This window comes from Athene noctua, chromosome 6 (genome assembly GCF_965140245.1).
Source record: "Athene noctua chromosome 6, bAthNoc1.hap1.1, whole genome shotgun sequence".
In the NCBI taxonomy this organism is placed as follows: domain Eukaryota; kingdom Metazoa; phylum Chordata; class Aves; order Strigiformes; family Strigidae; genus Athene; species Athene noctua.
Genome location: NC_134042.1, coordinates 47,738,862 through 47,766,839, shown reverse-complemented (window position 1 = coordinate 47,766,839; position 27,978 = coordinate 47,738,862). Strand labels below are relative to the sequence as shown.

General features: G+C 44.6%; 1 protein-coding gene across 7 annotated transcripts in view; it reads right to left on the bottom strand.

Moving 5' to 3' along the window:
- Positions 1–3,792: 3,792 nt before the first annotated feature.
- SLC35F4 (solute carrier family 35 member F4) overlaps positions 3,793–27,978 on the bottom strand; it is a 127,188-nt gene continuing 103,002 nt past the window's right edge. For 2 of the 7 annotated variants that reach the window (XM_074908890.1, XM_074908892.1), the window contains exons 2-8: positions 27,032–27,220; positions 22,664–22,961; positions 14,870–15,089; positions 8,467–8,592; positions 7,014–7,206; positions 5,240–5,329; positions 3,793–4,239 (exon numbers count right to left, since the gene is read on the bottom strand). In XM_074908890.1, coding sequence (XP_074764991.1) covers positions 3,998–4,239; positions 5,240–5,329; positions 7,014–7,206; positions 8,467–8,592; positions 14,870–15,089; positions 22,664–22,961; positions 27,032–27,220 — 1,358 coding nt within the window. In that variant the 3' untranslated portion in view covers positions 3,793–3,997. Of the gene's footprint in view, positions 4,240–5,239; positions 5,330–7,013; positions 7,207–8,466; positions 8,593–14,869; positions 15,090–22,663; positions 22,962–23,688; positions 23,732–25,786; positions 25,858–27,031; positions 27,221–27,978 lie in introns of those variants that run through there. The other 5 variants (XM_074908893.1, XM_074908894.1, XM_074908891.1 and 2 more) reach the window with 4 other exon arrangements.

Sequence of the window (27,978 nt, the reverse complement as noted above, 5' to 3'; positions counted from 1 at the left end):
TGGACTTTATGCAAATCTCGTGTGAGTAAAGCAGAAGGAATTGTAACAAAGCAAATAGGCTTGTTGTCATTTATTTTGCTTGCAGCATTTTTAGCTGGCCATGGCGTGAACAAATGGAGCAGCAAAGAGAGGGAAATAATCCAGCACCGTTTCACTGGCTGGGATACACACCAGTGCAGCTAATAGATTCTGTTTTTACACATCTGTAAAGTCAAGAAATGCAGTTTCTTCCTCCTACTGCTGCTTGTCTCCTGTATTAACAGGGGATGTTCATCTTATCCCAGCCAGGGCTGAGGATACCGGTGGTGCTGAGATAACATTGTCCGCAGTGCCTGGTCACTGAGCCCTCCGGAGAGGGTGTGCGCAGGCGGCGATGCTCGAGGCAGGTTTTTTGCAGCATATTTTGTTTTCCTTCCAGATTGCTGGGCCTTGGCGTGAATGAGAATCTGATAACGCAGCTGCTGGATCCGAAGTAGTGTTTTCCTGGGGTGCAAACGAGACAGCGCAGCTGAAATGAAACATTCACCTTGCTGCAGACGGTAGAAGGGCTCATCAGAGATGCCCACAGCAGCAGAAGTAACCACATCTTATCGGTCACTGGATGGGTACAATTACTGTTTTGCATTCCTCTGGTGGATCATCAACACCAGTATGCAAAATACCCTCATTTATTGTCTGATTTCTTAGGTTTGATGGGTTTTTTCTAGCTGAAAGGCTGAGCGGCACTCTAGGGAAAACAATTAATGTTCCTCACTTAATAAGGAAGACAAACTGCAGGTTGGGCAGTGGGTGAATGAGGGGGCTGTAGGGAATCGCTGAGGGGGATGAGCACCCCTGGAAAGTGTCTGGGCACGATGCAACTGAGGGATTAGGTACCTGTTTGCCTCTGGGGATCTGGGGCACTCGTGGCTACAGCATGGATGTTGCCCAGAGCTGATGGTGGGGGAAGGATGAAGGAGTAAATCCCTCCTGCCCACCTGCAGCAGGGGCTGGGGGGAGTGAGGTGGTGGCAGAGAGGGGAAAGCCTTCTGCAGCCCTGGTCCAACCCTCAGCGCTGTTTGCTGTGCAGGCAGCAATGTGGGAATGCTCACTCCTGGCAGAGAGCTGGGGTTGGGTTAGAGGATGTCTGTTAACCCTGATGTGAGGCGGAGGGTGGCTGCTGGGCTCAGAGCTACACTACATGTCTTTTCTCCCTGTAGAAATGTGAGGGTGATTGCTGGTCCCTGGGGATGGGACATGCACAGGGGCTGCTCGTAGAGAGTGACAGGCTGGCACAGTAACACGCTGTGCCCCTGGCCATGAAATGTCTCGAGAAGGGGAAAACTGACTCAAACGCAGGGGGTTCACGTGATTTTCCCTGCCGAATACTCAATGAGGTTCCTTGAAGGATCCAGTCTTGAGCCTGAAAATGCTGCTGCCATGAGGTTGCTTGCCAAAATGTACTCATCAATGCATACTAAAAGGAAATGTTTGTTTTTTCCATGTGTTCAGTTTGGCAGGAGCTAAAATTTCAGTAAAACACATCTCTCAAACTATCTAGCAATTTAAATGAATATACCAACTCCAAAATCGACTTGCGGTAGTGCCCAAGCTGCCATATGCTATTTGCTCTCAGCCATATCGTTCCATCAGTATATCCTGTTTGATAGAATTCACTTTTTAAAGAATATTTTTAATGTCTAGCTCCTTTCAAAAGCAGCAGACGAGGAGCTGAGCCCAGCTTCTCAAATGCTAGAAGGGAGTTTTAAGACTCTGTGTGTGCGTACCCAAATCTTACACCGCTGGGTTTAGTGCAAATGGGGATGGTTGGTGGGTTGGGTTGGTTTTTACAGTCTTAATTTTGCAGTTGTGTGATGAAAGAGCCCAGCTTTAGAGGTTGTTAGGGTGTTTTTCTAATATATATACAGGTATTTTGTTAGCTCTGCTGGTTGCAAGAAACAGTTTAGACACGAATAAAATAGAAATAAAATAAAAAACATCAAATAGACGAGAGTCAAATAAAAAGGTGCTTCTTTTTGCTTAGATGAAATATTTACATGAATTATTTAAATAAATTGCTTTGTTTGCAGCAGTATCAAGCCCTAACGGCCATGGGGACACACTGGCTGCCTGCCACCCTCCAGCCCTGTCACTGCCACCCCCCTGGGACCAGCGATGCCCCAGGACACTTCTCCAAAGCGTGGGGCTCAGGCGGGACCCCAACGGGCACCAGTGCAGTACAAGGGGTTTGGCAGGACGTGCTCAGGGAGAGGTGAGCTTGCAATCAGCCCCAAAGTAAGTCACAGCTTTGTGCTGGGTGTACTCTTGCTGTTATTTAAGTAACAAATGCAGTCGTTGCTATCATATAACTGGAGTTGTTAATAACAAACACTTCCTTTTGCTAATAGTTTTTTTTCTCTCTCGGCAGAAATACCATCAAAAAACCCCTGATAGCTGCTGATCAAACTCACAAACAGTGGGCAGGCCTATGACACTGTCCAGTTGTTTCCATTCTTCCTTAAAAAAAAAACAACCAACAAAACAAAACCCAAAACAATGTTTGTCTGCATATAAGTGCTCTCTAAAACTAATCTTGCATGGTCGATCCTAGGCGTGCTGCAAGAGAAAACAGCCAGCTTAAAGGACTCAGTGACAGGTTTAGGGAAGGAACTGGGTAGGTTGGCTGGTTAGTTTTGGCTTTTGAAAGGCTTTTCCACTGTGGAGTTTAAGAAAAAATATTTGGCCCAAAGCTCTAAAAAATAGGAACTGATGTTTCCCAGGGAGGCTGGTGATCTGGGGTGTTCATGCTCTCGTGAGAAGCTTGAGTGCAGCTTTTCTGGGAGAGAAAGATATAAATAGGCTATTTTTGGCTTTACTAAAGGCACCCAAAATCCAGCGCTGCCACTGAGAAGCTGGTGTTGGGAAGAGGCAGAGCTCAGCGTGGCTCTGGGATGGATGCAGGGTAGTGCTGGCACCTGCTGCCTTTCACTGGGGTGGTTTCAGGTTCATGGGATGTTGGCAGCCACATGGTCAGAAGCTGGAGCAGACCATGGGTGTCCTGAGTGGGGTCAGTTCTTTAGCAAAGGCTGGGACAAGGAGCGAAGCCAGCTCAGCTCAGTTACTCAGCTTGGGTGACTAGTGTAGGTAGAAATCCTACAGATCTACAAACTAGCAAAACTAGTTTAAACTATTTTTACTGGCAACAGCTCCAGTAAACACACTGTTCTACATTCAGCAAGAGACTCTTCCAGCTGTACTGGGGGGGGGGCGTAAGGTGTCTCAGCAGCTCCTGCCCTACCCTCTTCCCCGCTGAGGTGCTGGGTGTTGTGTGGGTTAGGACATCCGTACTACACCACGGATTTCCCCTGGCTGCAGGCGCAGTACGCAACAGAGAGCAGACAAGCTGGTACCACCACATCTCTCTGGGCTAACAGCAGTGCTGTAGCACATCCAGGTTATGTCTGAAGTAGCTTTCATCATTTATATCACAATAACATATCTCAATGTTTTGTACATCGCAGAATATTTATTCTGACCATAATTCCTAATATCAACGTGAACATCGGCCTCTTTCAGAAATTAATTCTCAAAAATGCTGGGAGAGATTTGAAATGGTCTCCAAAATTGCTACCTCCCTGAAAGGTCACTACTGAAAGTAAGGCGACATGATCCATTTTGAGATTTAGCTGGAAATATCCAAGACCTGTATCCTTGAGAATGGCCCTGCTTTTGCCAACAAGATGAGATAAATGATTTAGACTTGATCCATGTTTTAAACCCACCAGTTCAGGAAATCAAAAGCTGAAATGCTTTTTATTACAAAACATTTTATTGTAGCTATTTACACCCTTTCCTTGATAAGTGTATAAATGTAAACATTTATTATAGATGTATTTCTCTTATCTTACAGTTCATCCCCAGTCCAGAGTAAATGTCATTTTTAAGCATACAAGTAGTCAGGAAATTTAAGCTATATTCACAGAATATACATCTGCGTGCAGGTAAAAGTCCACCAGCCCTAAGCTAGTGGTATAGATACTGTCCCGTTAGCTCTACTTCTGCTTCTTGTGTGTACGCTGGAGTCTGTGATGTCGTCGGCATGATCCTCACTTTTCTTCTCTTTCAAGCTGTTGATGAACCTCAAGGTTATTTCATCCCACTCTTCAGGGAGCAGCATCAGCAGAAACCCAATACAAATGATGATGGTGGCTCCCAACCTCACTACGCTGAAGATCATTTTGTGCTTCAACAGATCCACAGCTGTAAAGAAGAAACACCACCACCATCAAAACTGCAGTAGGATGATCTACAGCATCAGAGCAGCCTGGCACATCTCTGTAACCCGCAGGTTGAACTCTGGCTGTCATACTGGCCACGTCACTCTCAATGCTCTAGAGTGACCAGTTCCTCGAGTTCAGAGAAGAGCTTTGATCTGTCAGCGTAGTATTGGAAGTGCCACGTCCCCTCCGTGCCTCACCCCTTTGTGCAGGCTCTGAGGAAGCCTTGTAGGGCTGGTCTAAGCCTCAAGGTTTCCATTCCTGCTCTGAGAGGGAAGGTAACTCTTTATCTACAGTAAATCTTTATCTACAGCACGCTGCTTCAGCTTAACATGTCCTTGGGCTGCATGGACCAGTGATGGGGAGAGGGCAGCTTGCAGGTCAGAAAGTTGATGTCTCCAGGCCCAGCTTCCCAACTCCACAACCAGCCACAAGAGCAAATCTCAGCCCTTCAGCAGCCTCTTACAGGTACTGTTTCACAGCTCTGACCTGCCTCCCTCTAAAAACAGATGTTTCTTTGAAAGCATGCTCGGATACATGGAGGGGTGAGGCTAACGGGGGAGAGGAGGAGAGTGGAAGAGCAGAGATGGCTACTTAAGAAGACAAGATTCTGGAGTAAACTTCCACGTGCTGCTGCCCGGCAGGGTACCAGCACAGTGTCGAGCTGCAGCAGCAGCACCCTGACCCCACCACATCTCGGCAGCAACCAGCAGCTTTGGGTTGCTGTCTGGGGATCGGCCTGCCCTCCCCTCTGTGTGGGACAGACACAGCCCCTCACTCCCAGAGAAAGGAGGCAAGACAAAAACCAAAGGCTCTCACCAACTGAAACACCCGCCATCACCAGGAGCATCCGTGGAAGCTGAAGGAGACTGAACTGCTTTTGAAATACGTGACAACAGATTTTGGCTAGTGAGACAATAACCTGCTTCTGTGTCTGCATGCCCCTGTGCTTATTTTTCTACCACCAACCATAGTACTTGTACCTGCATTTCCAGGGACGCTGAGCACTGTGCCGATAGAGATCAGGATGGGGTATGTAAGCACAACACCAACGTTAACCAGAATATTGAAAGCTGGGGGAAAAAAGAAAGATAAAATAAGACATGATTATGGGGGAAAAACTCTTGAGTGAGACTTTCTCTGCTCCACCCTGACCCTACAAGTATGACATATGCTCTGTGTGCACACCACAGTGATGTATTTGTCACAAAGTGATTTTAGGTTTTTTATATATAAGTGAAATGAGGGGAAGTTCTTCATGGGGTAAGAGGGAGGACTGTATGTCCTTTCACAGGCTGTAATACCAAGGTTATCATGCTTGTATTTCACAGCTTTGTCCAAGCTTTGATCAGATACCAACAACCTAGTTTTGCTGCCCTAAGCCATCATTTTTCCTCCTACCAGAAGGATGGTGATGCCAGCTCTCAGCTCAGAGGCTGTGCTGTCCTTGTTTTAGTGGGACATTTCCCTGATGAAAGGCCACACACCCCTCTAGCTGGACCACACACCAAAGGTGTTAGCAGCAGGAACTGATACTCTAAAGGACACTAAATACAATTAGCCAGTGAAGTTAACTGTGAACTAACCAGATTAGAGTGAGACCATGGTCTTGCTACTGTGTTGAAGGCAAAACTAAAGCTGACAGAAGTATAAATGTTCAACACCTTTCATTTGTGGGTTTTTTTTATGTGACAGCATTCCCTGCCAGCTCCTACTTCCTTGAGAGACCAAAAACAAACTGCAAAAACTTCCCTTTCACACCATTCCTTAGGGTGTTCCTCCAGTGCTTGCAGGCAGGGGCTGATGCTGTGGCAGGACCCCAGTTCCCCCCCTCCCCAACCTGGTCCTGCTGGTGAGTCCCCTATGTAAAAGGAGCAGGATGGTTTGCTCCGCAGGGCTGTTCCCTCGTGGTTGGGATTAGACATTTGGGTAGATCTCTGAGTGATAAATTATCCCTACTTTTTTGTCCCTTAGGTGCTCACAGCACCTCAGCTGTCAGCCTGACCATGGCTCCGGACGGCTGTGTGGATGGGCTGCGTACCAGGCAACGAGATCCTCTTTGTTTCCATTTAATACACTTGTAATGGAAACAAAAACCTCTTCAATTACAAGATAATAGAGATTTTACTAAAGGAGAGAATGTTGTTATATCTGGAAATTAAAACACCCCTGGGCTGAATCCAACAGATATTCTGCCTGGCTAGAGGCCAGCAACTGTGGCTCTGAAAGGGAGCGCTGTGGAAGGGCAGAGGGGAGGTGAAGACCACAGGTGAGGAAACAGCACCTGCCTCTGCAGGCTAACACAAAGCTCTGCCCAGAGCCCTGCAGCGCCCACAGGAAAGTGCCCCAGAGCTGTGGGCCCCTATGTCAGTGCACACACCCCCCACCGAGCATGCCAGGAACCGAAATGGGTACATGCAGCCCTTTGAAATTGGATTTATAGCAATCAAGGTGTGCCAGAGACAGGGAAATACCAATGAAACTATGGGAGGAATGCAGAGATGGAAAGTGGACAATTAGTATGACTGCTTTATGTTTATTCTCTGCTATTATTAGTAGTATTAAGGCTTCTTATGAAAAATATGAATAATTTCTCAAGGAGTACCTGTTTGCACTGGGATCAGATCTGATCTGTGAGAGACCCCTGCTGCTTAAGGGGGTGGCAGGGAATTGTTCATGCCTGAGGCTAATTTTGTATTGGGGCAGAGGGCCAGGGGGAGAAGAGCTAGAAAAATGAGTAATATTTTAATCACATACCTAACCAGAGGCCAGCTACTCCACACAGGTAACCCCACGGCACAGCAGAGAAGGGGGACCAGTACTCCACTTTTGTAAAATATAGTATGATCGGGGTAACAGAGATGAAAATTAAATTGAAGAAGCCCAGAGTAGAAACAAAATGAGCTGCTTCCCCAAAGTTTGCACTTCCAAGAAACATTTTGAACAAAACCTGCAATGGAGAGGTGAGAAGAGGGTTTTAGACTTCACGCCTGTCATGGGAAGCAGAGTCCTCCTGCACAGGGTCTCCACTCCTTTGGGGATAGCTCTGACCAGGACAGCGTGCCACAAGCCAGCCCTTTGCTACAGAAGAGTTTCACAAGGGGAGCTTTGGGCCAGTTTCTGTCCTTTTTCGCATTTTAGCACAGAGAGGGATACCGTGTTCTTACTGTGGGGATGGTCAAGTCTGTAATAATGCTTAATATAAAGTCATAACTGTAATAAAGCTGAATACAAAATGCCACGAGGAGCAAGTGTAACTAAGAACCAAAGGACACCATCATTCATGTAATGAAATGACAAGATTTGGGCTGTGCTTGGCACTGTTAGGATTTGTGAGGGGACTCCAGCGACTTCCACAGCGTAAACCTGCTGTGAGAGGAAAGCTGAGCCTGGAGGGAGTCACTTCAGATCCACAGGCAGCACAAGCCTCGTGGGGGATTTGTCCTACACTAGCCTGAATTCATGCACATTGAGTGACTTGTGAATGGCCACAACAAGTTTATTAGCGAGACAAGCAAAATCTAAAGCTGGGAGGTGACTTCTTATCCCACTACAACTAATTCCAAACTTCTGCTTCTCTTTTCACACACCTCACCCTCCCTGAGGTGACAATACATACAGCCACCTTTAGCCCAAGCTGTAACTCAAGACAACATCCCTGCTTCCTTCATCCCTCACCTTCAAGAGCAGCCACTACTTTCGAGCAGGGGGCAAAGCCCTGCGTGTCTCCAGTGCATCGCCTGCACCAGGCACACGCACACAGGGGCTCCAAGCCCCGGACGAGCACAGAATAGGCAGGAGAACTGCAGTGCAGCCCGGGGATGAGGCATCCGTGCCCCTGCAGCAGAGCGGTACTATCTGCATTCAGGCTCTCCTCCCCGCTGCGTATGGCAAACCCCTCAAAACTGTGTCGATAAACTGCGGCGGCAGGAAATGATTAAAACATGATCCTAAATTCCTTGCAGCATAGTAATGGAGATTTCATTAAAGGCTCATAAAGGAAAGTCATTCGGAGTATCTGGCAGCTAACAACTAATTAGCCTCATGGTAGATTTCCTGACATCGTGACATCGCCTGGTCACCACATGAATGCTGCAGGAGGGATGAATAAAATAAAACATTTATTTCACAGCGATTCACTCTGTACTCATGCGTTTTTAACATCCAATGTTAAAGAACATAAGAATACTAATAAACAGTTATGACCTACCTTATACAATGCAGATGTAGAGGCTGATCCAACAGCATATGCTACCCCGATAATTGAATCACCCTGGAAACCATCTGCATATGCCATCATTACGATTCCTGTGATTGCCATTATTGCTGCAACTATCTGCACAGACAAAGCAAAGCGATGTAAAGCTCAGTGCAATTTCATTACACGGGAAGAGATTATCACTGCGTGGGGCTTTAATGAGTGTCACTAGATACGTTCTCTGACTTGAAGCTTTCTTGCTTTCCCTTAAATAGAGAAAATTATGTACGGTTGGGAGAGATGTAAAACATAATGAAAGTGTATGCACTGATAGTGAAAGGGATCTGTAGCACTGCAAATTCTCCCGGGGCCGACTGACAGAACATCCATCATTAAGTATTTTATAAGCTAAACATCCACTTTGGAGATATGACTCCAAGATCAGGAATTTTTATGACATTATGCTCTACTGTACAACACAAGAAATATTTAGCAATGCCACCAATTTGACTGGAAATGCAGACATTTAGCAAGCTGACCTTCCTGGACATCACTCCAGGTGAGTGAGCCCTGGACTGTGGAATACCAGCGTACCACTGGGAGCTCTTCCAGGCTGCTCTGGCTGTGCATGGCATTTCCTAACAGCCCTGCCAGCTTCCTTGGACAGACATGGCCAAATTTTTTTATGAAGCCTTTACCTCTGTGCTTTTTAGCTTCATTTGAAAATCCCAGACAGAGCTTCTAAGGAGCTTCAGAGAAAAAGAACAGAAATAATTAACTACACCACATCTGAAATCCTGGGTCTTGACTCCAAGGACCTTCAAGGAAGTGGTAGAGATCCAAACATGTTTTATTCTTTGTGAAGCTCCTCCTCTCTATCTAATCACCCTCAGCAGGTAAATATGGAGTGTGAATTTCAAAGATGCTGAATACTGTGTGAGCTTCCACCGACTGCAGAGGAAAATGTGTTTCCTCAGACCTGGGGAAAATCACAACCCCATTTCTGAAAGACAGGGGCTTTAGAGAGATTTAAAAAAAAAAATTAATATTACATTAAACATCATTATAAAAAGGGTGTTCATGTACTAGAGCCGGGTGTAGAGCAGAAGATGCACAAATGCAGATACCCAAAGCTGGCTGGTTTTTTAAAAGCAGCAGCAGTTAAGGTTCAGACCCTGTTTCCTATTCCCAGATATCCATTAAATCACACAACTCCCCAGTGGAGAGGCAAAGCAGGCTCTTCCCATTCATACACAGGAAGAAACTAATGTGGTTCATCTCCTGCCCTCCTTCGCAGAATGACACAACCCAGCAGTCAGGGCATCCCGAGAGGGAGTTGAGTCCCTTCATCCAGAGGAGGGACATGGATCCAGGACTGTCATCTTCGGACACAGGGCACTAACCAGTGAGCTGCTGGGGAGGACGGGGGAGCATGTTCCATTTCATTAAATGAAAATCTGGCCTGCACTCCTTAAAGTGAGCTGGGGTGCTGGAAGACCACCCTCTGCTGTTCACCCTGCGGAAAAGTCAGGGCACATCTGGCACAGGACACCCATACCATCACTCAAGATGCAGCAATGCTTATTGTGATCCCTGAGCTTACATCTACCCAAGGACCTGTGAGCAGAACACAGTTAAATTCTCTTAGAGGAATGAGTTTCAGTCCCGTTCAGTGGAACAGTCTCTACAGAGCTTCTCCCTCCTGTCTTTGGTTTAGTGAGTAGTTCCTTGGTAATGTAATTGTGTACTACTGCTGTTCTCCTTACAGCTTATCCTAGGATACAAATAGCACGAAAGTCCAGCTTTAAAGCAACGCAGAATTACACCCAGGACCTCTCAGACATCAGCACGGCCCCTCCTATCAGTTTCCAGAAGCCCCCCTTGCCCTGCCACACTGCCTGGCTGGTTTTGTCTCGGGCTGCGTGATACATCTTGCCTTGCACATAAATTCAGACGTAGCATTTCAGCTGTCAGCTGGAATATTTCAGCTGTAATATTTCAAGCAATGTCTCCCACAAGGCAAAAGAGAAAAATGCAATGTAGTTATCCCCTCCTTCCAAGGGAAAGGATCAACATTTAACTCTTAGGGCACTCACTGCTCAGATCCAGCAAGTCCTTTCCTTACATCAGTGAAAATTATTAGATCCATCATCCCCAACTGGAGAGTCTTCCTACCCCTATATTGGGATTCCAGTCTTCCAAGTCTGACTACACCAAATTTAGACAGCCCGTTCCCTACTTTAATCAAATATTTAGAAAGCCAAACACTTTTTTTTTTTTTTCCCCCTGAAACAACTAAAATGATGGACACTTATGAAGCACCGTCTCTCAAGACATTAGATAAATAAGACCCGACACTGGAAAACAGCTAGAACATTATTTAACTTTCATGTTCAGAGCTCTTCTTGCAAATTATACAGCACTGCGTTAGCACAGTTGACCTCTGCTTAGCAATTGTCATGTGTTTGCTTTAGAAACCAGAGAGCAGGCTTCTGTAAGCTGACAAGCAGCAGCAAGGTCACAGTGAAGCAAAGCTGGTTGTTGTAGCTGACAGCTCGTTAAACAAGGCTTTTAATTAATGGAAGAGGGTAGTAACTTTCTTTTGGAGCATCCTAGGTAAGCAATGAAATTAGCCTGCCTCTTCTTTTTTTTTTTCTTCCTTTTTTCCCCTTGGAAGAGTAAGACCAACCAATATTTTACTCAGGAACATTTTTTTCCCCGTGTGAAGCACAGCAGAAAATAAGGTGCTGTAGTAAAGAAATCTGTCTCCAGGCTAGTCAACATTTCTGGGTGGGGGGAAAGTGTCCCCAAACCACTCTGTACCTACCTAATAAGCATTAATTCTGCTTCCTTGATGAAACACAACCAAGGGCTCAAACACACAAACATTTAAGCTCGTGGCTAAATCGAAGCAACACAAGCCAACAGAACTACTCAAATATGTGAAGTCTTTTAAATATTTGTGCTTCCTCTGAGCCAAAGCTATCTGGACTTCCAGAAGTCCCAGTGTAACATGAATACATTATTAATTTGTGAGATGTTCAGAAGTATCACAGAATCATCTTGGTTGGAAAAGACCTTGAATCTCCTCCAGTCCAGCCATTAACCTCACCCTGACCGTTCGCAACTCCACCAGATCCCTCAGCGCTGGGTCAGCCCGACTCTTCAACCCCTCCAGGGATCCCGGGGACTCCCCCCTGCCCTGGGCAGCCCATTCCAACGCCCAACAGCCCCTTCTGCACAGAAATCCTTCCTCAGAGCCAGCCTGACCCTGCCCTGGGCAGCTTGAGGCCATTCCCTCGGGGCCTGGCGCTGGCTCCTTGGCTCCAGAGACTCATCCCCCCTCTCTGCCCCCTCCTGGCAGGGAGTTGCAGAGGGCCAGGAGGTCTCCCCTCAGCCTCCTCTTCTCCAGACTGAACCCCCCCAGTTCCCCCAGCAGACCTGTGCTCCAGACCCTGCCCCAGCTCCGTTGCCCTTCTCTGGCCACGCTCGAGTCATTCAATGGCCTTTTTGGGGTGAGGGGCCCAAAACTGAACCCAGTCATTGAGGTGCAAGCAAAGAGGATTACAGTGCAGGCAGGGGTTGTGCTGTGTTTCCCTGTGCGGGGCAGCCGGTACTTCAAGGTACCTAAGGTCTACCTGCACTACTTTTATAGGTAAATAGCTGTACAGTCATTGCTGTATATGTCCTTCTCATATGAATACTCTCTCCAGCTGGTGGTTTTCTCTCTCAGGTTGGGTGGAAGCTTCTGCCCACGCTACAGCACCACCACTGAGGGCACGTGGCTCTCACTGCAGAAGCTCAGTCGCAGAAAGGTTTGTGTGCAGCCCCCTGGCAGCTCTTCTGCAGCCAGTCAACGCTTCCACGGGCAAGATGATGATGTACCATAAAGGGGCCATCAGGACAGGTATGTCTTTAGACAATCCATCTGAAAATCCAGCCCCACAGCCTGGCGGGTGGCTGCTGTCCGGGGTGTGCGGGCAGGGGAGCCGAGAGGCAGCCGGCCCTGTGGCTCCCACACACCTGTGGGCATCCGGCGGCCCTTCCGCGACCAGCAACACCAGGCGAGCAGGGAGCTGGTCACGCTGGAAACCTGCCGCAGAGCCGCTGAGCCCTGACGGCTGCTGGTTCTCAAGCCCAGGCAGATGAAAGCTGTCTCGGGTACACAGGAGCTGGCTGCATCCCACCTCCGATGCGCCGCAGACGTGCCCAACGGCTCTGAAGCTCTGAGAGAGCTGCTAGTTGAGCTCCTTTGAAAAACTGGCTGTGCTCCTGGGCGCTGAGTGCTTCTGCAAAAACACGGGCTCAGAGTATGTGATTAAGCCCTTATTTCTTTTTGTCTCCTTACTGTCCAAATAACCTAATTACACTTGCTCTCTGAGAGGTTGGGGGGTGAAAGCAGTAGAGCCATTCAAAGCACAAAAGGCTGGGTCCATGCTGCTTGGTCGTATTTTAGTTCTCAAACACTCTCCTGCGTGGTTATTAACATCATTAAGTGTTATTCTGGCAGGAGGGCTGCTGGAAAATGATGCTAATTACCTTTGCAGCACCGTGCATCCAGAATCTGCCAGTTAGCAGCAAAACCCAGTTTCTTTTATGTGCAGGATTTGCTGCTCACTTCTGCCAGGTTTTTCTTGTGCAAACCTCATGGTGTTTACAGCACTAATACTAATACATATTTATAGCTACTATATTTTAGTCAGTGAAAAATAACTAATAAATGAAAATCGCTTTAGTATTTTTCATCTAGCTTTCTTTAAGCAAGTAGCCTAGGAAATACAACAGCTGTGCTCTCTTCCTGAAAGAGGTTGCATTTAGACAAAAATTAGCTTAAGGGGATCAAAATTTCCTATTTTTTCAGCTAGACTCAATATAATTTTACACAAGTGAGTAGTAACCACTGGAAGCTGAGATTATCAAGGGCCAGAGGAGGGAACTACAGCCCCAGAAATTACCACTCCTGTTGATTTCTGCAGAGGAGCACTGAGGATTTCAAGCCCCGCTTAGTCATCAGCAGGCTGAGGGCAGGTCACATTCACCTGATGCTTCTATACTTTAAATTGTATATGAAATAGATACACAGGTGTCTGGCTTAGCACTGGAAGATGAATGTCTGTGTCCTTACCTTCAAGGGCGCTATGGCTGAGGTCTGTGAAACACGGGTTCATCTCCTCAAATTTGCCTGGTCTGGACAGACCCTCCACTGAGCCAGTCCAAAGAAACCTCACTTGTGTGATGACACACAAGTCTTGGGGTTCTCAGGCCCTGTGCTGTTACTAACTGCCCAGCCAGCCCTGTCTCACCAGGAAATTAGGGGAACTGTTTTACTTTAAACAATTTCCTCTTCCATTCCCAACCCCCTAGCACAGTGCTCTGCTCAGCGTGCCAGTGGCTGCTCCAAGAGCTGGATCAGATGTCTGTGAAACAGGATGCCTTTTCCTTTCACTTCTGAACCCTTCTATCACACCATTAAGCAAAAAAAGCCGCTGTACTAATTTTTTAAAAAACACTCACTCAGATGAGTGTCCTGATCCATCATGCTTTCCATGGAACTTCAGTTCAATTGCTGGTGGCCCCTTCTGGTCACAGGCATCACACCTGGCCCCAACCAGTCCCTAACGAAGTTCAAGGCTCTCGACAGTTCAATCAGGATTGTACCCAACACAGCCATCAGGCCTTGAGTCATTTCAGGGGGGGAATCTACATCAGCAGAAATGACAGGATGTGTAGCTACTCCTTAGCCAAGGTATAAAGTCAACAGTTTTAAACTGCTGCGTATTAGGAGATTTGTGTATGTAAGATTTCCCCCAGATCTAGGTGCACATCAGTTAGCTCATTCTTTCTTTTCTTTTTGCAGGGTCTCTATTACTGCCAGTTAGACCTATAACTCTTTAGTACAAAATACACCTTCACGCAAAACAGTTGCTGTTCCTTTTAAACCAAATTTGGCACATGCACGTGTATACATGTGTGTAAAAACCTATCAGGTGACATTAAAGTACAGAAAAGTACATTGCACACTGAAAACAGCTCTCTACCCAAACAAGGAATAAAATTGTTTTGGTTAGAACCTAGGCATTTATCACTAAGTTGAAAATAAAATTAATTGACTGTACTTCAGCACCGTAACCCAAGACAGAATAGGTTTACAAGAAACTGGAAGTCCTCCTATTCTAATTCATCAACTTACACTTAGCTGTAATAGCTTCTTGAAATTCCCACATCAAATTACCTCTGGAGCCTGAGATCTCTAACTGATCTTGAGGCTTAAGCTTGTATCATAAAATTAAATGAGAAATGGTTTCATGCTATATATATATACACCATAATGCAGCAGTACTACAGCAGCACAATAGCTTATGGATTTAAAGGCAATTATGAAAACAAGAGAGTTGAAAATCAGGCATGTCATTACCCTTGCTCCCATGAACCTGTCTTTCAGAACAATCCAAGAAAGCAAGAAGACAAAAGCTTTGTTACAACAGAATAGGGCAGAGACGTCTGTGGCTGTCAGCTTCTTTAAAGCCAGTAAATACAGGTAGTTAGTCAAAGTCCAGAGAATAGAAAAGGGAGCAGTCCTTTTAAGAAAGAGTTTCAGCGTCAGACCATCTTCACCAAAAATCCGACTGCATTCCCTATGAAAAGAAGAGAGAGTTTAAATCTCAGCTAGGATTTTCCTTAGCATTCACACCAGCACAACAAACATTCATTAGACTTTTATCGCATTCAATTAAGTGCTTTTCCTAACTACTCCACACACCCGCAAGAATCTATTGCTTAATTCACATAGAGAAAATAACCTGCGATCTTGTTAAAACAGCAATTTTGCAAATAGAAAAGTAGTAACTTACCTGGAATAATCACACACCATGCAACAATAATCCCAGGGACTCACACAGAGAAATGAAGGTTATCTATAATGCACCGACAGTTCTCAGACTCTGCCTTCGAGGCCATGAACACTGGGATTATAACCACGATTTTTTCTCTTGACGAGTTTTTCTTGCTTAGCTCAAAAACCTGTTTTTATTCTTATTGAAATATATTCTCACGTATGGCCAAGTAAGCTTTAAGAATTGCCTAAAGATACTCAGAATTACTGCCAGACACATCACCATGGTGGGAAAGAGAGCCACCAGCCAGTGGGACTGAGCCAGTCAAACAAAAGTGTAAGAAAAGGAAGGAAAGGGGAGGGAAGGGTATTTAATAGCTTTATTTTATCACACAGTGAAAAGTTGTGCTTGCTTAGAGACATTTTCGTGTGGATTAAATTGCAAACAAAACCTGTAGCTTCTCAAACACTGTGTCACACACAACTTAAGGGAGTTGTTTGCTTCTTAGGATTTCCCAAAAGGGAAGGGTCAGCTCCAAAGACACTGCTTTGGGGGACAGAACTCCTGTGCAAAGTGGTACCTGCGTGGGCTAAGGGGAGACCGAGTACTCAAGCATGCAGCTTGATAACGGGCACATCAGTGCACCCCTCCTGAGATATCTCTACCTTCCCCAAACTGGGAGGGACGTTTTTTAGCAACTCCACTGTCTGCACTCTCAGTTCAAGGTATTCCTCAAGATATTCCCAGGACGCTTCATTTCTTGACGTGGCAGGCTGACATGTCTGTTTAAAACATGAGGGGTCCCACAAGCGAATGCTTCATACAACCAAAACACCCGTGGAATGAACCGAGGTACCATCAATCTGTAACACATCCTTAAGAAGCAACATTAAGGGACTAATCTAAATGCCATGAGGCCTCGGGACTCCGACGTATTCACATCCAAATATGGCTGTGTTTGGAAGATTGCTAAAACACTAATTATGCAGAACTAATTAGTAACTTCAAAGATTGGACTGCAATGTGAAGTCAAAACCACTTGGTATTAGTGGGGTGGTGGTGTAATAATTATGCTGATTTTGCTTTGCCTTTAAAGACAGAATTGTTTTCAGGTCTCCCAAACAATTTTTAGTAATTCTGAGAAATTCTGCTGTTAATAAAAATTCAGTTTTTTCCTATTAGGAATGGAAACTATTGCTCTCATTTTGAGGAAAGCAGAATAGTAACATCTATGTAGTACATGAGATCAGCTATGTCTTAACCTAAATAATTCTATGATTCCATGATTCCACTTAATAACCATTCATTCCCTGCTGCCACTAAAATGACCTGGGGTACAAAGCAGTTATTTCTGGTAATAAAAAATTTATTTCTCAGACTCTGTGCAAAGGTGTCCAACAAGCTAACACTCAGGCAGGCAGATCTGCTAATTATCTCCTTCATTCTAAGTTGACCTGGACGTTCTCAGAAGTCAGCCTGTTCTCCAAAGATCAGAGCAGAAACGTTATGCATAGAAAGAGAATACCTAGTGGTGTGTATCACTTATCTGAGATGCAAAGCAAATACTCAGTGAAGCAAAGCAAATAAATTAAAGCTTATGTTTGACCGTAGGCTTTTGTATCACTGATTTAAACAGGAATTAAAGGTGATGAGTTTCCTTATGTGAGAATGGAATCACTGGTAGCACAGACTTGAATATTTGTTGATATGCAGATACAGCAGTTGACGTTTAAAAGATGTTTTTCTCCCCTTGAGACTCAGGTGGATGCAGAAGGTGATTCTGAGCTCAGACTACATCTTGGTCCAAAACAGGTGGCCTCTGACCCGAAGGCACCATGGCTGTGTCACCACTACATGACACCAGAGCCAGGGTGCCCTGTCTCCTGACAAGAACAGATCTGCATCGTGAACTGCAGACCTGCATGGAGCCTGTGCTCTCCAACCCAGTGGGAATTCTGCCATTGGTTCTGATGCACAGTTGGATTGTTACACAGTTGTAAATCCAACCTGTCTCAGAAGCTGTCAGGATCTATCTTAGAGGAAACAAGCTTGTGCTGTGTTAAAACAAGAAAGGTGCTTGGGCTGCTGACAGTAATGCAGGGCACAGTTAAGTACCCCAGTGCTATGCTGACAGCGTACAAAGGCAACAGCAAAACCATCCAAGCACATCACTCTGGTGGAGTCTGCAAGGCAGTAGGAAAAGTTCTTCTACAAATGTGCCACGGGAAATTACACCCCTGTCATCCATTGTGGCCCCCACTGCCAGGGAGATGCTGGGAATAAGCCTGGCACTTCTGCTCCTCCATGGAGGACGGGGGGCTTCCAAAGCCAAAAATCCTGCAGCAGATGCCAGAGCGGGTCAGGTTTTGTCATCCTGCTGACCTCTGGGATGTCTGCACACAGACAAGCTCAAAGCAGAGTCAGGAGGATGGAGTCCAAAGTTCCCTGACGGCAAATCCTCAGAAGGAGGAAGACTCTGTGCTTATTATTTTATTCTGGGTTGGACTCTGTAGGCTGGTCAACTGTTTGGGAGAGGCGGTTGTGGCAACTTCACAAATGTCACTTACCTCCGAGTTCCCAGAAACAGTGGGAGGGATGAGCAGAGATTCACAGTTAGGAAAAGAAATCTGGAAATGCTTCACACGCCCCAGGCAATGGGCTGTTAAAGCAGATGGAAGAGCCTCCAACACACACAGCAGTGTACAATGACCAGACAAAACAGGGGCCAGTGGTTCCTCACTTCTCAATTAAAAATAAACAAAAGACTTGTGATAGGGTTGTGCTGAGCAAAACTTGAAGAGTTCACCTCTGTGCCTAGGAGAACTCCATGAATAAAGCCCAGCGAATGAGGAGAAAGGAAGAATAGTTTATTTTCCCAGTCATGGCCACAGCAGATTGCCTTGGGCTTTATGAAGACTGGTTGCTCAGTGGTTAACTCAGCCTCTTTGGCATACAACTAAAATTAAACTTGGAGGAGTCATCAGACATGACAGTGATTAAAACCCTGGACCCAAGAGAGAGGGCTCCATGGATCCCTCCCCATGCCAATAATATCTGTAGGCTGTTGACTTAAAGGCAGAGACATAGCTAAGAGCAGCTGACCCTGAAACTATGACACAAACTATTTCCAAATGCACAAGAAGTCTATTTAAAACCTGCCCTCTAACATAAATAGCTCTTTTTATTTGCAGGTAGCCCTCAGCCATCAGCTCTGGGCAGCATGCCATGCTCTCAGGAATTACAGCACCTCAGGCAGTCATGTAGCTTTGCCTCTGGCACCCACTAAATAGCTTGCATCGCCTCTTAGTTATTCTGATGCCAGCCCCTGCAGAAGAATGGGTTTATTCACCCCTGACGCACAGCAGCCTCTGGAGTGTAACACAGCAGCTGGTTTTAAAACAGCTTACAAAAAAACCCAGATCTACCAGATGCTACCTGGGATAACGTGAATACAGCAAATGTAATTACATCACCCAGAATAAAACTTGGCAAGGCCACCAGTGACATTATGGTAGCAAGAAGCACCGCAGGACCTTTTGTGAGCATAAGTTGTTACTATGTCATTTGGTCCTTCTATGTAAATGATGGCATCTGCTGCAATAAAATATCTTCCATCTCCATTTCAGGAGACAGACATCAAACAGAGTAATGGTGGTTAAGCAACTGGTGAATTGTTTTCCGGGTCTGACCGAGTCTGAATATTAAGAAAGAGCCTGTATTTGTCTGCTCAAGAGTGGGAGCAAAAGGAAAGGGAACTGTGCATGAATCTCTCACATAAACAGTGTCTGGTGCGGGGGGCAGCACCATGGGAATGCTGTCTCCCAACAGGAATGGTCCAAGGAAAGCCCTGGGTTTGTGCTGCTGCTCTTCCCCCTACTGTTGAGCTATTCGGCTTTGGAGCAGCTTCAGGCAACAGAGATCCTCATCCCTCCTCTGAAAAGCCCTTTGTAGCGAAGATGCAGATTTGCAGTGATATTCCATAAGTGGCTGAGGAAGCTGGACTGAGCTACTGCTGCAACCTAGATGGAGAGATGTGCAGGTGTCAAACTTGCAGATGACAGATGACAGCAAATACCAACTACTTGTGGCTCAGTTTTTACTTCAAGTGACGCTCACATCTTGTTATCCTTTCTGCTAGAAAACCAACTCTTCCAATTATGTTCGTACTTACTAAACCTGCACCTACCAACACTCTTTGTAGCCAGTGCCCCAAGGCTGCACAGCACCTGAAGGACTAACCTCAGCTATTACGCTGTGGATATATTTTGGTAGAAAGCTGCTGAATGTCACAGTGTTTGTCCTTGAGAAGCCACGACAGCGGATGGGGAGGCAAAATTTATTCACCTTGAAAATATCATCCACCTATTCCAAATCGTAACTCTATTAGGATCCTACATCAAGTCTGTGGAGTGTTTTCTGCTGTGGTAAATACTGGCAGGGTTATTGCTGAGCTTACTGAGCTGCAGATCATTTTATTCACCACTAATGCAAGGAGTTTCAAGCTCTTTATGTGGACATACCTTTTATCTACGATACTGAGGGGATACCAAGTGTCTTCTGCCTCAAGACAACCAAGATATTTTACTGAAATGCAGCAGCAAGGTAATAACCATGAGTTAGTTTCTAAGACCACAAAATTTAATCTCTAAGGTAAAGCGTGAAAAGTAAGAAATACACAATTTACAATCTCAAAGATTATAAACCTTTCAGAAAGCCAATCTAAAGTTGAAGATTGAAACTTCTATCCTTCCAAGTCGGATTTATTAAAAAAACAGTGGCTCTATACAGCTTTGCCAGCCTGGGGCAGCACTCTGCAAGTCACTCCCGTGATCACTATATCTCTGCCAAGATATCATAGGCACTGTTTGTTCTGATCCACCGGGAATATCTGCTGGACCAAATGTCATATGTCTTTAAAGCTCCTAGTGACTAACTACATCCTCCAGAAACACAAAGACAAATCACCTCTGGACTCTGAGGCAGCCCTGGAATTGCTACAGCTTGGGCTTTATTGACGAGAATTAGCTACTCCGCTGAAAGAAAACCAGCAAATCAAGCAACAAGGAATCTTACAAAATGTAGTAAAAAGCCTTGTAACAGGAACAATATCAAGAACATAAACAAAGCAATTATAAAAACAATTGATCTAGTGTTGAAAATAATCCTGTTCTGGGTAGGAGGCTGGGTTAAATGACCTCCAAAGACCTTTTCTGAACTAAATCTGTCTGTAACTCTCTGAATCTAGAAACTACAAACGATGCTTTACAATGAAATCATCAGAAAATCAAGCACTCATTCTCAAGAGATGTCCATTCCTATACCCAAACTAAAAGAATTTGGCTTGTCAAGTTGTAACACGGCACAGACCAAGTAGCTGGTCCCTGTCACAAAGTCAGTATTTGCCAGCAGCTACCTCCTCCCTGGGATGTGAGCTCCTGAAATATCTGGGGTAGGAAACACCCTGGCAACATGCTTTTCCATTGGCCTATCAGCTCTAACACTGGTCTTCTGTTTCCACATATTCACAAAACTACTTCACATCTCTGTGTGTGCAGAAACTCCTCAGGGCATGTAAGCGTGTGTCCTCAACTTTAAAAGCTGAACTCCTATCAGCTTGGGAAACGTATCAATTATTTAAGCATACTTATATTATGCATTGCCACAAATGTTTTGCCCAAAATTTTGCTCTGATGGATATATATAATCAACCAACTAACTGCAGAGGATCTATCAGCAGGGATATTTACTCTCACCTTCTTCCTTATCTGCTGTGCATTTGTTATTACTTTACCCCATAACCAGAAGCCAAGCTGACACTGTTAATGTTCGCACAAATACTCCAGCAAGAATCTGAATGAAGGCATCATTAATGCACAGAGCACTAGGGTTTTCAGAGAAGCAGTTAATTAAGTGCAACCGTTCAATTTCAGTCACACTGATTTGACAGAAATTATAATTTAGGGCCAAACTACATCCCAGATCCTGGCAAAAGCAGCCGAGGGAAGAATTTGGTCCTGCCACACTCCAGCCTGACAGTCACAAACTGAATTCCCTGTGTGCTCAATGACAGCTGTGCTGAACCCTCTGTCAGCAGGAGCAAGGTGTGGGCCACACGCTGGTTAATACCTTGCAGAACAGACAATTCTCCTGAAGTCAATAGCATTGTTTGCAAAGCAAGTCTGCACCGGAGTAACACAATTGGGTCCCAGCTCAAAATTATCCTGTGAATTTCTTCCCTTCATGGGCAAGGTGTGTTATCTCTTGGCAAGCTGAATTTAGTTCCATCCTTTAAAGCAGTTTCCACATCACCATCAGATCAGTAGAATAATGGAATTGGAGGAGGAACTGTGAAATGAAGTGTCCCAGAACATGGTGGTACTTCCAAGTCCTGAGGACAGGTTAGATACAGTTTTCTTACAAACTGGCGAGGGTGAAGCTAAGCCAGCTTGGTCCTGCTGCAGTGCTGGTGGTTGGAGCAGATGATCTCTGGGCTTCCCTCTAACCTTTTATTTCTAGGATTTCACCGTGGCTACTGAAGAGGGATTTATAAACTTCCATCTCTGCAGACTAATGTTATAGTTAGTACTATGGACTCCTTTGCACTTGAGGTTGAGTTCAATTACAGCATGCAGCCATGTGGCGTAAGGAATGGCTGGAGTCAGAGGCATGTCTTCCCCTGGCTCTTGCAACACAGAGGAAGAAGTATTTCCATGTGGAGCCTGATGGAAGATGAGACAAAGCCTTCACTTCATTCCCTCAGGATGACAGCCACTCAGCTATGCCAACTTACCCCTCAGAGGTACAGGGGGAGGAAAACCAAGAGTCTGCAACCTCTTTTAATTCCTACCCCACACAAAAGAGAGCAGAGAAGGCTACTAGGATGCTCTTCCTCTATGCTATGATCCAACAGGAGGAGGAATGGGCAGTTTTCATCCTGCTGTACTTGCTGAGCGGAGAGAAGCCATGGTTTTCCACATGGAAACCATCTCCTCAGCTTTGAACATCTTTCTTCTCAACTATGAGTTGTTTTGGTGGCACTTTACACTACTGTTCTATCATAAATGGACCAGAACAGATTAATTGATGGCCTGATCGAGGCAAGAACACAAAATATAGAGATATTAGATAACAGCAAGCTTATAAAAAAATTACTGACCTTTTAAACTCAGTAAACAACTCCTCTAACAATCAATTATTCTTTTATTCAAGCATGTATCACTCATCTGTTACCCTTCTGTAAGTGATTTATGAATGAAATTTTCTGCAGCATGACCTTTATTCTGCCTTCTGACACCATGGGTCAAACTGAGAAGAGCAGTGATCTCAGTCAGCAGAAATCAGGTTGTTTAAAGGGATATTGCCACGATAAAGCCTACCTGAATTTTTTGATTGGAGACTGCTTTTCCTGCGTGGTTGCAAGGTGCCCAGAATAATAAATGGGAAAAACCATAATGTTCCAGTTTGTTGAGAACCAAGTCATGAAAAAAGGACAGTCAAAGGTCTCATAAGTGATTTTGACAAACTGCGTGGTCCCAACCCAGGAGGAAGAGACGGACAAAATGATCAGAAATCTCCAGATAAGCTTGAGAAATGTGGATGTGCAAGACTGGCATCGTGTCTGTCCTTCAGCTTCTTGGCTGCTGTTCTCTGTATGTGTTTGTGTTCCTTCTTCTCCTGAAGAAAAAAAAAATAGAAAAAGAGAAGAGTTGCACACATAATGAATGCATTCAAAACAATTCTTGGTGAAATCTCCCCTTCTGATCCAGACACAAATCACCCATTGCCTTCTCCCTATAATTCTTCTATGTCCCACAAACACTGAAAGCACAAAAATACTTCAGTAATACTGTCTCTGCATTTCAAGGGGATAGGAACAAAATATAAACACAATACTGAGGCCGGAGGTAACAGCATTACGGTTAAGCTGTTGCCACTATTCACTTTATCAGCCCTGCTTTCCTTCTGTCAGCCAAACCTCTAGAATAGAGCTACATCCCCTGGAACCAATGACATTATAAAGTCAATTACTGTGCATGTGTACAACATAAAAGCTACCTTGAGCCTCTATATCTGAAGTCAGGAACCAGTTCTTATTATTTGAGAATTTAACTCAAGAATCACATTTTATTTGCAAGCTGGGAGGGGAAAAAGAAACAGTTTGGTGGTTTTATATAGCCAAGCAGAGAAAGGCTTTTTTCAGTTAAGTTAGTGTATTTATGTTTTTGAAGTTAAAAAAGGGAACTAGACGAAACTGAAGTTTGGCATCCCTAGAAATAAACCTCTACACATAAACAAGGAGGAGCAGAAAGCTGTCATTTCCCATTTTAGTACGGTACTTTTCAGATCTTATCTGCAGACCACTGCAGATTTCCTAACAGAAGTGTAAAGAACTTAATCTTACTGACTGGTGCCTTGCTCTCCAGACACATCTTCCAGGGATGCAAACCAAGAACTCTATTTTGATTGCACAGATCCCAGCTGAAAACAAGAGATTGAACTGTGCTGGATACTGAGGAGCACTAACACTGTTGCCCCATGAGCTCTTGTGGCAGCATCGAGCTCCAACCATTTACCCCATTAGACTGTATCAATCAGTCTGATAGAAGAAACAGGAGTTCCTTCCAAAAATAATGACCTGCTGCTATTCTTAACTATGACTATCAGTTATCAGTCACAGCAACACATGATGTGATTTAAGAAACAATATAATTGTTGATGTTAAGAGGCGCTATAGATCCACTGTAGTGAGAGTGTACACTGTCCTACATTCAGCTTAAATGAGGAAAAGGTACCTTTCAGACTCGGGTTTACTTTCCTTTTATATTACTGTTTCTGCTACAGCCATAAAGAAAAGTCAAACTAGGGTTCCAAGTTATTACATTAGACCAACATTACATCTAAAAAACGATTCATCATAGCAGGGAGTGCATTTGCAATCAAGAATTTTCCTAACCAGAACATGGAGCTTTTTGTAATTGTAATTGAATGGTGTATTATTTTCCTAAAAATAATCAGTATTCAGTGGCTTCATTGTTTAGTGGTGAATCAAGAATTTAAATAAAATTACAGGTTTATTAAAAACGTGCAGAGGATAATCAGACACAGGTCTGAAAAGGCAAGCATCATTTAGCATTCTCTTTGGCTGCTGAGAGAAAATAGGTATTTTTATGGTACTAATAATAACTGGCATCTTCTATTAAAAGGTAAATTACAGTTTATTTGCAAGTTAGAATGGCTTAAAAAGAATATATTATGTAACATCTACTTGCAGGTTTTCCTGCTAAGCAAAACTACCATGCAATTAGTCCTTCTTCAGCTAACAGTTAAAATAACCATACAATGATAAAGCACCTTTACCCATGCTTTCTATTTTTCAATTATCAAATAACTATGTAATTGCTGTTTCTATGCGTGACACTACCATTAGCATTTGACTTGGATTTTACAGTCTTAGGTTTGAACGTCAGGGAAAGGCACAGAAATATACACTTGTTCCAAGTCCTACCTTGGCTTTAAAGACCTAAGTCAGTCTTAGCCTGATTAAATGTGCAGTGGGGAGTTTTTTTAAGTGCTTAATGGGTAGGATTCATCCCACATAATGTAGTTAGAAAATAATTGTGTATTCAGACTAAACACGTTGCCTAAGGCCCCTTTATATTTAATGATAATGGACAGGCATGGTGAGAAGGTAGTTGATTTCATCCTCATATATATCTAAGCCCACTGGAGGTGCTTATCTCTCCCTAGACTAGATATTTGCATTTAATTTCAGTGAAATTGAGATGGATCCCCAGCCAAAGTGATGTATTAGTTTGAGAGTTGCTTTCAAAATCCATGGGATGTGCACACCCAAATCTTGGCAAAGAATCAAAAGGCCAAGATAAGAAATATCTTTAAAAATAATTACAGGGCTTGAACTCAAAAGACACATGGCAAGCAGGCACACAATTCATACTAAATAGGTTTAAGGATTTCCAAGTCATGAAGCTGGGGGCTGGAGTAAGCTAGAAAGCAGCACTTGTGTTCAGATACCGAATGATGTGCTAATGAGGAGGAAACAAACTGATCAGCCAAAGTGGTTGGTAGATAGCATTTTACTATTAGCAAGGTAGTAGAAATGCTTGGTGTCTGCATTTAGTTCGGTCTGAAACAAACCAACAGGCTTAACCAGTCAAGAGCACAGGAACAATCTGAGAACTCATCAAGGATGAAATGACAGAGAAAGAATGCAGATGAAACTGCAGGTGACACATGGAGATGACATTGGTCAATGGCAAACTGCGTTGAAAGGCAGCTAGCAGAAATACCCCTGCACAGTTCTTTTGTCTGTGACATAATTCTTGCTTGTGATGTCTCTGTGAAAAGATGGTAACAGATGAGCCTTTTGCTTTCATTTTTCAGAAGAGTGAGGTGAAGAAAACCAGCTTTTCTTCTGAACTCTTTTGACTATTTGGCAACTACATCTTAGAAAATAGTATTCTTTATATTTGTTTACCTACCTGTCAGTTCAGTCCTACTTAGACCTCACTGATAAAGAAGGGAAGATCAGGATAAAAAGGGAAATTGATAAATGTAAAATAAATGTTTAGAAGAGAATGATGTCAAGGCACTACTCTTTTCTCAAGTGGCCTAAAGTCCTTTCTTAGAGAAGATGGATTCTGATTTTGGATGTACTCTCATGCCAGCATGCACAGAGTTATTTCAGCCTGATATCTGCAAATGTGAGAATAGATCGGTTTTCTGGTATCTTAGATATGATCTTTACTGCAAGATGCTGTATCATCTACTCCTTGCAGCAGTAATCACCTTCAACATTTTTCTGAGGGTTTGCATCAAGAGAGTACTCCTGGAGTACGAGATCCCTCCATTTTCCAACACAAGAAGAAAATGGCTGACTCTTGCTGCCATCGGTGGTGAAGTGACAAGAGGAAGGTTCATCTCTCACAATTCCAGTGTGCAAGGGAGATTTTTTTGCTCATAGTATCTACAAAGTCTTCCAAAGATCTTGGACAGTTAAATTATCTCAGTCATTTAATGTCTCTCTCCTCCTCAACAGTACAATTCAGCAGACTCAAGGGCCTGTGGCTGCATACTGTAATTGCTCCCATCCCATCCCTGTTGGTGATGGATGGACATTATGGTGAAGAAGCCAGTGTGCACCCTACCTACAGGTTCATTTGAGCTAAACTTCTGCAGTAAAGTGGGTGACACATTCCTGATGGAACCGCCCTGACGTGTAGCTGATCGATGATCTGAACTGTGATGGTCTTCCCTAGATATCCTTCCACCTGTTGCTCCTTCTCTTCCTCTTCATCAGACCGTCCATGGTATGAGCTGAGACTGTCATTGTCTTTGAGAAGGAATATGGCTGGCTCTTAAGGGTCCCAGTCTCTGGCCAGGCTGAAGCTGAGGAAACATAATCAGTCTGTAAAAACTAACTTGTGTGCTAACGTTAATCATCCTTTCAAGATCTTCGGTGCCTACTGGCCTTATGATTTCTCAGATATCTAACACATTACATGTACCAACTGAGGCCCAGGCCTTTTCCTCCCATCCTTTCTTCCTTCCCGCCTAACCCCAGTTTGCACACAGGTACAAAGGAAGGACTTTCATGTGGCTTTGCTGTTCGCAGCACCGTAAACCAACGTCAACACGCTCGGACTCTGCCCCATCTTTCAAAAGACAGACGTAAGAGGCCTTTCGCAGGCATGCGGTGACGCCGGCCGTGCGGCTGTTGTGCCTACCTGATCTGCTCTGCCTCTCGACTCTGCTGTGCCGACAGATTCCCGAGGGACTTCGATTCTGCAGCTCAAGAATGGGAGCAGCAGAATCTTCAGCAACAGTTAGAGGGGAGAGCTGCCTAGTCATGCCTCTGTGTCTGCTGGGGCAGTTGCCTCCTGGCTTGCATTGGATGACAGATGATCGTGAGGCACCTGAGAAGAAAGAGTTTGCATCAGTTTGGCTGTAAACTCCCTGGAGGAAAGCGGGGCTTTCAAACACTCTGTCAGTGAAATGCATACAAACGATTCAGCGGGAGAAAGGAAGCACACTGCAAAAATCAAGGTTTCAGCTCTGGTCAGAATAAAGTAAATAAGTAAATAAATACTTAACTCTCTCCCCCCTTATAGAAAAAAAGGTGCGGTATGAAAACCAGTCTTTCCCCTGAAGAAACGAGAGCCCTGTGCTGCAGCATATTCTCAGCCCCACGGCTCCATCCATAGGGTCTGAACAGGCAAAAGAATTTGTACTCACGTGGGACCCTTCCTCAGCACTGACACTGACTCAGGTAAAAGGAGAGGTCACCGTTCTCCCTTAGGGTGGAGAGGAGAGCGAGGAACCACTGCCTCCAGGGTCAGTGCTGAGAGCCTCTCCAGAGGAGAACTACCTCCTTCCATCCTCCAGACTGGTCCTTGGGGCTCTTGTATGGAATGAAGCCACAGTCGCTGACAAGTCTTTTGGATGAAGACTTCTGCTAAACCATTGAAGACGCCAGTTTTTAAGCCTTTACGTGCACCAAATCAGAATGTCTACATCTTCAGAGAAGTTGCTTTTTCTTTCTTCTTCTACTAGGTGCAGACAACACCAAGATGCTGCATTTCACATGGAGGCTGTATAGAGGCACAAGGCAGCAGAGAAGACCCAGGTCCCAGAAATACCAGTGGTACCAGATGAAAAATTTTCCAGTGAGTAG